The 9,729-nt window shown below is 50.6% G+C and overlaps 1 protein-coding gene across 3 annotated transcripts in view; it reads left to right on the forward strand.

The window, feature by feature from the left end:
- Frmpd1 (FERM and PDZ domain containing 1) overlaps positions 1 to 9,428 on the forward strand; it is an 88,488-nt gene extending 79,060 nt beyond the window's left edge. For all 3 annotated transcript variants that reach the window (XM_005362123.3, XM_013351948.2, XM_026786726.1), the window contains exons 13-16: positions 395 to 577; positions 1,301 to 1,448; positions 4,474 to 5,271; positions 6,985 to 9,428. In XM_005362123.3, coding sequence (XP_005362180.1) covers positions 395 to 577; positions 1,301 to 1,448; positions 4,474 to 5,271; positions 6,985 to 9,305 — 3,450 coding nt within the window. In that variant the 3' untranslated portion in view covers positions 9,306 to 9,428. The remainder of the gene's footprint in view (positions 1 to 394; positions 578 to 1,300; positions 1,449 to 4,473; positions 5,272 to 6,984) is intronic.
- Positions 9,429 to 9,729: the final 301 nt, after the last annotated feature.

The following is a 9,729-nucleotide window of genomic DNA, read 5'->3' on the forward strand; positions in this document are numbered from 1 at the left end:
CTCTGTAGACCAGGCTGGTCTTGAACTCACAGAGATCCACCTGCCTCTGCCTCCCGAGTGCTGGGATTAAAGGCGTGCGCCACCATCGCCCGGCTGAATTTATTTTTTAATTCAACTGTAGGTGGTCCCCATGCTGAGGCATTGTCTTGGGGAATGATGATGAGGGGCTAACACAGGAAACAAACTTGGCAGAGAGAGAAGCCAGGCATGGCACACATTGTAATCCCAGCACCCAGGAGACCGTAGCAGGAGGACCATAAATTTGAAGCCAGCCCGTGCTACACAGCAAAACCATTTCCAAAACTACCAAAGAAGAATTTGTCGAAAGGAGGCCACATGCAGAGTGTTTTCACCAGCTTGCGAATAGACGCTAATTGCCTTCTCTCTTCTGCAGTTACAGGATAGAGAATCCTACATTGCCCTGCTAGTTGGAGCCAAGTATGGCATCAGTCAGATTATCAATAGCAAACTCAACATCATGTCCACCCTGGCGGAGTTTGCCCACATCAGCCGCGTGGAGCTGGCAGAAGAGTCTGAGAAAGTGAGCATGGTCAAGGTGTATCTTCAGGATGTTAAGGTAACAGAGGAAGAGATTCTGAGTTTGGCCTCTGGGGATTTGGCGTGAAATTATTCCAGGGTAGTTAATATGGGCTTTGAGTGATAATAAAGTCCACTGTTTATATAACTGGCAAAGTGGAGCCGTCTCAAATGGAGCATGGCAAACAGGATGCCTTGTCTTGTGAGGCTCCTGGAAAGGTTTTGTTCTGTTTGTTGGGCTATGTGTTTTGTCGATGAAAAATTCTGGACCCAGAGTTTGTTGGGTGGAAGTTAAAATGGATAAATAGTTCAGGGTGCCTCCAGAGCCTTTCCGGAAGGTTCTGTATTCACTATTCCCTCCTTTGATCTCATTCAGTGTGCTCAAGAGTGTCTCTCTGTCTTTACCACTCTTTTCTTCAATCTCTACTCATTCCTCCTCCTTTTCCTGTGACAGCTCAGGTCATTAAAGGACTAATTGTATGAATGAGTAGGGTGGGCGGGGCAGCTAGGGTATGGTGGCCTTGAGGAGAGAAAGAAAGGATGAGGGACCCACAGTGTGTCAGGGTCCGCGTGCGTGTTTATATGTATATATGTTTATATGCACGCTTGGTCATTTAGATTTAGCTCCTCGATGTGAAAACACTGGCTACTTGGGGCCAGACTGTGTACCACGGTTGAGTATACTTATTATCTCTTTTTGGCCCTGTAAGCCTTATTGTATCTTCACCATCTACAAACAGAAAGGTTCTGTTTGCCTTCCCAGGTTCTGACCCTGTTGCTGGAATCCAACAGTGCAAAAGACCTGGCATGCTTGATTGCTGGATACTACCGGCTCTTTGTGGACCCGGCTAACTCAGTTTTCCTCTGGTCTGGAAACAGACAGCAGATTCACCGAGTGTCTGCTGAAGAAGGTGAGGTGCTGAGTCTTTCCCCAGGAAGGACAGGACCATTTATTTTCAACCACACATTTGATCTTTGTTGGATATTAGAATCTTCGGGATTCTCCTAAATGCCAAGGAACGCTAGAAGGTCTCTGATTCCCGCGGAGTTTCCCGAAGTCATCTCTAAGGTCCATTGTATCTTATTTCTCAGCAAAAGGAGGTGTCCCTTTCTCAGAAGGAGGGTGACTTGGTCTCACCCGTGCCTCTGCACACTCTTTCTCATTCTCTTGTTTGTGACAGAAAGTCTCAGCCTTACATAGTTAGGGGGACAAAAGAGACTTAAAATTATGCCGTGTAAAGATTGAAAGGGGGCTGTTAAAGAGCAGAAAAGAAAAACAGGTTCCCAGGTGGCTTCTGCATCAGCCTGTTCTATTGATGCAGCTTTTCCGGGGGCGTCCTGATAAATGTTTAATAGCTGTCGCTGCAGGGGGAAACCCCTGGCCTGAGACAGTTGTCTAACTCACCTCCCATCACCCCATTTCAGACTGCCAACATGCTAGACGGAGGTAGGCAGAGTACCTTACCCTTATGATGTTTCCTCCATGCGGGCAGAATAGGCAGAGATCACCCCAGGAGAACAGATGGTTGGAAAGTGAACCGCAGCCGCCATGGCATCTGTGGTGGCCACAAGGGACCGATCCCCACAACCTAGGAGCTTACTGAAATTCACACAGGTTCAGTCCTTTCTATGAAATGGTATATAATTTATAACCTGCACACAGCCTTGCATATGCGTCAAGTAAAGCGCTAAGTTACCCACCCACTGTGGATGTCATGTGTGCGTTTCATACAGAGAATGGTCCATGAGAGCCGTGTTTTCGGTTTTGAATGAATGAGTTTATTAGTCTATAACAAGCAAAAGTAAAAGAGCAAGATAGCAAGCCATAAATATATAGTAGGACATCAGAGTTGGCGCTTACACCATCCAACAGGGATGACTGAAGGAGCCTTGTAAAAATAGCCATCTGGGGCTAGGTGTGGGGTGCACACCTTTAATGCCGGCACTTGGGAGGCAGAAGCAGAACTCTGTGAGTTGGAGGACAGCCAGGGCGGTCACCCAGAGAAACCCTGTCTTGAAAAAACAAGCAAACAAAAAGTCCTCTGAGGACCCTGATGGATAAAGAGTGTGCCAGGCCATGTCTTCTTCATGGAGGAGCTTCTTGTTTCTCGCTCCCACTATCCATGTTTTTATGCCATGGGATAAACAATAGTAATCTTGGTTTGGAACAATCTGCCTTCTAGACGTCCTCAAGGACACAGTTTTTCTAAGACCCTTGGTGGTTTGCTCTTTTCCTTTCTCCCTGTGACTGAGCTTGGGGCCAGCCGGACCCAGGGAGAGTACTTTGGGGGGAAATTCAAAATAAACATGTCTGAATGGGGCCATCTCTTGTTTCCTGGGTCAGGAAACACAAGTGCACATAAGCACATGACAATTTATTGGTATAATTTATATTATACCCCCATAGTTTATATTATAGTGTGCCATTATCCTATGTGTTGAAGAAAGCTTTATGCATGTTCAAAACTAATGCATTTTACTCTAAGTATTTTGAGACTATGGATGGATGCATCCACACATAGAAACCTGCAGATTTGGAGGGCCAACCGTAGTAAGGAAGTGATGCACTTTGCTTATGTTTCCTGTAGCAAGTCTGTCCCACCAGTGAGCTCAGATAAACACAGGGAGACTTCTTACTAAGTAAGGGCTTGTTTCTAACTGGCCCTTGTAACTTAAATCAACCCACACTTTTATTAATCTACGTTCTACCATGTGGTTTTTCCCTCTATTCCTTTTTGTGTGGTGTCTCATTCTTTCTGTGTCTATTAGGCTTCTCTGCCCTTCTTCTTCCCAGCATTCTCTCTGCCCCAAAAATCCTGCCTAGCTCTTGGCCATTTAGCTTCTTATTAAACCAGTCATAGTGACATATCTTCACACAGTGTGAAAGAATATTCCACAGCATTTTCCTTTGGTTTGGCCAAGCATCTGTGAGCGCGGACCAGCTCGAGGCTGGTCAGGAGAACACGTAGGAATGCTGCTGTTTTGGAGGGTGATGGCAGTAGGAGCCGCCACCATGGTCAGAGACGGTGCTGTAGAACACCTTAGAGCTAAGCACATAAAAAAGGAAAGATCGTTTGAAAAGAGGGAACATGGAGGCGCGGCATGAGAAGGTCGGAGAAGGCTGCAGAGGGCAACCAGTCTGCTGAGGTTCGGACTGGCTTCAGCCTGCTGGGATCTGGACCAGCCATACTGTGAGGGTTGTGACAAAGGGGGTCAGAGCCGCAGTGTGGGGGTACACTGTGAGAGGGATCAGAGCTCTTCTGCGGTAGGAGCAACAAGGCCACACTCTGAGACTCTTTGCCCTTCATGAGGGAGCTTCTGCTCTTCCCTGTAGGGAGGGGAAGCCAGCAAAAAAAAAAAAAGGGGGGGCGTGTCACGCAGTATACAGAGATGTTTTTAGGAACGTATTCCAGAGGCTAGTTGGAGAAAAATAGGAAACCTAGGCGAATGTTGCTTCTCTCGATCATTTCAGTCTTCCCAGGTACCCACCGCTAGATACCTCTCCGCTCTCCTAACTGTCCATGGCAGCAAAGGGTCTCTGAAGCCCCTAGCAGCCTCAGGCCCCACTCCCTTGCTGTCTCACTCCATATTAAGGGTAGGTTAAGGATCTATTTTGCGTTTTACATTGGGTTCCCTGTGTAATTTTGATGTTCAGACAGGACAAGGGAGATGTCTGAGGAAAAGCTGAGCACACAAGGCAGATGGGTCTCCTTAGAAGAAGAGATGGGCTCATCCTGTGTCCTTAGGTGGCTCAGACGGATGGGGAACAGGTAACCCAATGGTACGACATCTTTGCATCTTGTATCAGTCAATCTACTGTGATTTGGGTCGATTACTTCCTGTCTTTTCCCTCCAGCAGGGTGACAGGAAACAGGACACAGAGCCGTGTGTCAGACTTTGATGTCAGTTTGTAACTCTGTGTCCCATTTGTTCTAGGCTACGAGTCTAGAGCCTGTAGTGACTCGGAGGAGTCCTCTGAGGTGGATTGCATCCTGGAGCCCCTGTCTGACCGACGCCTGGTGAAGCTGAGCCTCTGTAGACCATTCCTTAGAGAGGAGCAGCCCCCAGGAGACAGTCCCACCCCCAAGGTGACCAGGAGCAGCCCAAGCACCTGCGGGGCCAGCAGCATGACAGACAGCGCTGAATCCGAGGCGTCTGACTCAGCCAACACCGAGAGCCGAGGCTGCAGGACCAGTGGCTCCAGCGAGTCCATGGATGCCCTGGAAGAGGATGACTTAGATGCCTGCTCCTCCAGCGGGACCAGCTTCTTCCACTTCTCCAGGGGTCTCAATACCAGCAGCCAAGAGGAAAAAAACAGGATCGAGACCAATGGTTTTCTGTGTTTACTGGACCTGGCCCAGAACGCCAACCCTCAGTGCCCGAAGACAGAGTGTCCCCAGGGCCTAACTTCGGGGACCTGCAGCTGGGGACCAGAACTGAACATGGGCAGGCTAGACCCCAGGCTGTATGAGGGCAGCCGGACTGACTACTATAACCTGTGTTCCAGCATCTCCCCAGGCAGCCACTTGAGTGACAGCTCGGAGAGTACAGCTTCCCGGCAGGGTGCTGCACCATCACCATGGTGCCAGCAGGGCTGGATGGAGGCTCAGCCTGGCTCCATGCTGGAAGCGCTGGCCCTGCACCCACTGGCAGCACGGGCCTTTGAGGATGGCAGCTCAGAGGAGGAGTTCTATGATGCCGCTGACAAACTCACACCCCCAGACACACTCTCAGGTGAGCCCCACCCCCAGCTTCTGCAAGCCCAGGGCCGGCCTGGGTTCAGTGGGCCAAATTACAAACATCATGGCCTTGAGTCAGGGCTGCAAGGGAAGCTTAGAGAACTGTGGGCAAGGGTTGGTGAGAGGAATTCATCCCACCGTGGAAACCAGGGAAGGCTTCCCAGAAGAGGTGTCAAGTGGGCTGGGCCTTATCAGGTGGACAGAACTTGCAAAAAAGGAATGGAGCACACAAGCGAGAGAGTAGCTGTGCTGCTGCAGATCCTAGGAGCAACAAGACAGGCTGTCAGTGGTGTTTGATGGCCTTTGGGGAGTCTGCTGGTCGCTGATAACAGAAGAGTGGGGATCTGTTGGCTGGGTTCCTCATATAGCTTCCAAAAAAGATTGTGAAAAAAATTAACTTACGACCCATGATATACCATCTCACATAAACAAAACACCAATACGAAGTCTTTCCACACAGATAGACTTGCCAAGCTAACCAAAAAATCTTGTGTGTGTCCATATTCACACATACTCTTATAGTCTCCCAGCTCGGCCCCAGCCCTCTCCTGTGCCTCTCTGATACTGCCCTCTAGTGGTTTCTCTTGACAGAAAAGCCAGCTCAGCTCCTGAGAGCAGCACCCTGTGAGGCTCTCCTTGGTGGCCTCTGCCTGCCTTCCACCACCTCCCCACCCACCCACCACACACACACATCTCTGCAGGCCTTTGTTTCTGTTACTGTCTGAGCCTCAGCTGCCACCGTCCATCAATGGTCTCAGCCGAGGGTTCCGTTCTGCAGGGAACATTTTCCAGGTTTACCCGAGCAGAGCCAGGTGCCCACCTCAGTGCCTATACCTCAGGACTGTCTGCACTTATGTGCTCACTTGCGCAGCTGCGTAAAGGCTCCTTGCATGCACATGGCACCTGGGCATTGTCGCTGAGTGAATGAGTGACCTCACCACCCTGTGTTGACTTGATTTCTTTTTGTTTGTTTGTTTGTATGTTTGTGTGTAATCTTCGCTGTCCAGAACTCACTATGTAGACCATGGGAACAGAACAGCAATGGGTTTGCTGCACTACAGCCCACAAGAACCTGGCTAACGTGGGTTTGCTGCACTACAGCCCACAAGAACCTGGCTAACGTCCTGCAGTGTCCCCGGGGTCCAGAAAAGGGTATCAGATCCTTTGAAACTGGAGTTACAGATGGTTGTATGTAGACATGGGAGTGCTGGAAATTGAACCCAGGTCCAGGAAGGGCAGCCAATGCTCTTAACTGCTGAGTTGTCTCTCTAATACCCTTTTAAAGTGTGTGTGTGTGTGTGTGTGTGTGTGTGTGTGTGTGTGTGTGTGTGTTTGAAATTCCGGAGACTTTGTAGCTAACTGCCTGGGCTATGAATCTCACCACTTCAGTATTGTAAATTGATATTCTATGGTTTGAGAGCATAAGTGTTGGGGTGCTCGCCTAGCATGCATAGGGTTTGATCTCTAGCACTGCCGGTTTTCAGACTGTATGAGGAGACGTTGTCTCCTGAAATGAAGCTTATGGTACAGTGACTAAAGGTTCTAAAGAGGTCTTGGACAAGCTACATAACAAATGTCTACTGCAATCATTATTCCCATCTTTCAGATGAGGCGACTGTAGGGCTTGAGTTCAGGCAAGTCTTCGTGCTTGCCCAAGCACGGGCAAGCCTCTCGTACTTAATGTGATTTTTCTTGTCTTGATTTGCAGGGCCCAGAGCTGCCAATCTTAGTGCCGAGAGATTGCAGGATCAGTCTAGAACCCATGGCTCAGAGGAAAGCCTGCATCCGGGACCAGAGGGAAGAGAGCCAAGCAGGCGGGGAGGGGTGAAGAAGTATGCCAAGACTCTGAGGAAACGAAGGTCCTTCCTACAGACAGACCACACCTCCCAGGTCTCCTTCCCTCTGGAGCCATCAGCCTCCCAAGAGAACATGGATGACATTTGCTACTATGACAGAGAGCCCTACCTGACCCTCACTGCGCCCTCCCCAACCGTGTCCTCCCTGCAGGACATGCAAGGTGAGCCAGGCCTCCTGGAGACCAAGGCCTTGGGGTTGCTGGCTTCCCTGAGGGAGACAAAGAACAAAAATCCAGCCTCCAGGATCATGGAGATGGAGCCAGAGACCATGGAAACCAAGTCAGTCATCGACTCCCGAGTGTCTTCTATCTCTGCCATTCGCCTCCGAATTGACCCCAGCAATGCAGAGAATCTTGAGGCTCCCCCTGTGACCCTCACGGTTGGCAACTCCTCAGCAAGCAATCCTCACAGCCCTCGCTCTTCCGACCCAAGTTCTTCTAACCCACAGGCTGCTCAGATCAGGCCTTTCCAAATATTATCTCCCTTTCAAGACCTAGATGGTACCACCCCGAAAGAACTCCCCCCAGAGCCCGAGGGCAGTACCTCCCCTCCCTCTAGCTCTAACCCTAATCCAGGCAGCCCAGGGCCACATCATGTCCCTCAAGGAAACACATCAGAGCAGGAAGGGGTCCAATCAGAAATGGAATTGGGGTCTTTTTTAATAAAGCATATACAAGAAGTTACCCCCAGATTCAGAGGGTCCTTGACTCCTGAGGATGAGACAAGGCATGGTAAATGTGACGTGGGTTCAGAAGGGACTGCCTTTGCTTCCGAAGAGGGAGAACAAGGACAGCTGTCTTTGGAAAGTGACAGTAAAGTCACCTACACAAATGGACCCACCTTACTTGAGGAAGAATTTGGGAAGGAGTCAGATAATGTTCCACGGGCTCTTGATGTTCATGCTCCAGCTGGTGAAATCGTCGGCTCCCTCTCCTCGGAGACTCCTGGAACTTGGATAGAACAGACCCCATCCTATTCCCTCAAAGACTCCCCAGGGAAGCAGAGAGAAGCCATAGACCAGACCTGCCCAAAACAGGAACTATTGGCAGAATTGGACTTGGGCCCTGATTTCTTAGTTAGGGAGCAGACCATCCCATCAGCCGTCCCTCCAGAGAGGGTCAAGGCAGCGCAGCTTAACCCTGTCATAGGGGAAGACACAACCCCCACGGACACTCCTCAGCAAATCTGTGTCCAGACAGTACCTTCCCTGCCAAAACTTTCACCATGTCAAGAGGAACCCCGCTCTGCAGATTCAGGTCATGGCTCACCAGAGGACAGCAAAGGTGACAGTCCTATCATTTGCCTTCCACCTGAGAGGTCTTTCCTGTGTTTTGCCCCAGAGAGCCACCCTGAAGGCTCCACCGGTCTCAGCAAGGCCACCTCCTTGGGTTTTGCTGGCATGGACAAAGTGGTGCCTGCCGGGATTGGCATGGAGCATTGTAGATGCCAGTTCTCCTATGCCACGTGCTTTCGAGGCCTGCAGCCTGAGACAGAGGAAGAAGACGGAGACCCAAAGACACATCCTGTTGCCCCCCTTACCTCACCACCCTCTGCAGGAAGCCAGGTGACTCTGCCTTGGAGGTCAGCCCGGACCTACAGCTGTACCACACCCCTGCCCAGGAAAAGCCACGTCTGGCCAGAGTACTGCTCCAGGGCTCTGAGACAGCTGAAAACTGCCCCTGCAAGTGCCCCCGAGGGCTTTGTCCAACTCACAGAGAGCCTGCTGGAACTACAGGACATTCTAGAAGCTTCCTGGGGCGTTGGGAACAAACACCCCATTGACAAGTGCACCTGGCATTTTTCAGAAAGCCGGAGCCGCCTGTGTATGGGCTCCCAGAAGCTCCTGTCCAGCTGTCAGCATGTGATCAGAATGGACCAGTCCCCAGAGGAAATGCAGGGTGCTGTGCGTGTCACCTTCCAGCACCTGGTCCAGCTGGCTGGTCTCTGCTTCCAGTTCACAGACTGCAGCCGCTGCTCCACCCGGCACAAGGAAGTGGCCGGGAACCTGAGGGACGTGGTTTATACCTACCACCAGTTTGTGGAAGCCGCAAAACTGACCTGTGAGAGAGGCTACCATGACTTCAGTGTGAAACTCTTGGCTCGCCAATGCACGGCCCTGACAGCTGCTGTATTCTGTTTGACCCAGAAGTTCCGGGCATCCACTGCTCTGTGAACAAGTCACCTACCCCAGGCCCCTTTACCCTGCCTGGAAAGTCCTCCAAGAAGCCTCTTCTAGTTCTCCGCCCACCCCCTTCAAATGTTTACTATGTAGAGTATTCGAATAAACTGCTGCTTAATCTTAGCCTGTCATGTTCTGAGTGGTGGTAAATTTGGTTAAAAATGTTCACTCAAGCCGGGCGATGGTGGCGCATGCCTTTAATCCCAGCACTCGGGAGACAGAGGCAGGCGGATCTCTGTGAGTTCGAGACCAGCCTGGTCTACAGAGCTAGTTCCAGGACAGGCTACAAAGCCACAGAGAAACCCTGTCTTGAAAAAAAAATGTTCACTCAAGCCAGACAGTGGTGGTGCACGCCTCTAAGCCCAGCACTCAGGAGGTAGAGACTGGTGGATCTCTGTGGGTTTGAGACCAGCCTGGT

This window comes from Microtus ochrogaster, linkage group LG5, assembly GCF_000317375.1.
Source record: "Microtus ochrogaster isolate Prairie Vole_2 linkage group LG5, MicOch1.0, whole genome shotgun sequence".
Taxonomy (NCBI): Eukaryota; Metazoa; Chordata; class Mammalia; order Rodentia; family Cricetidae; genus Microtus; species Microtus ochrogaster.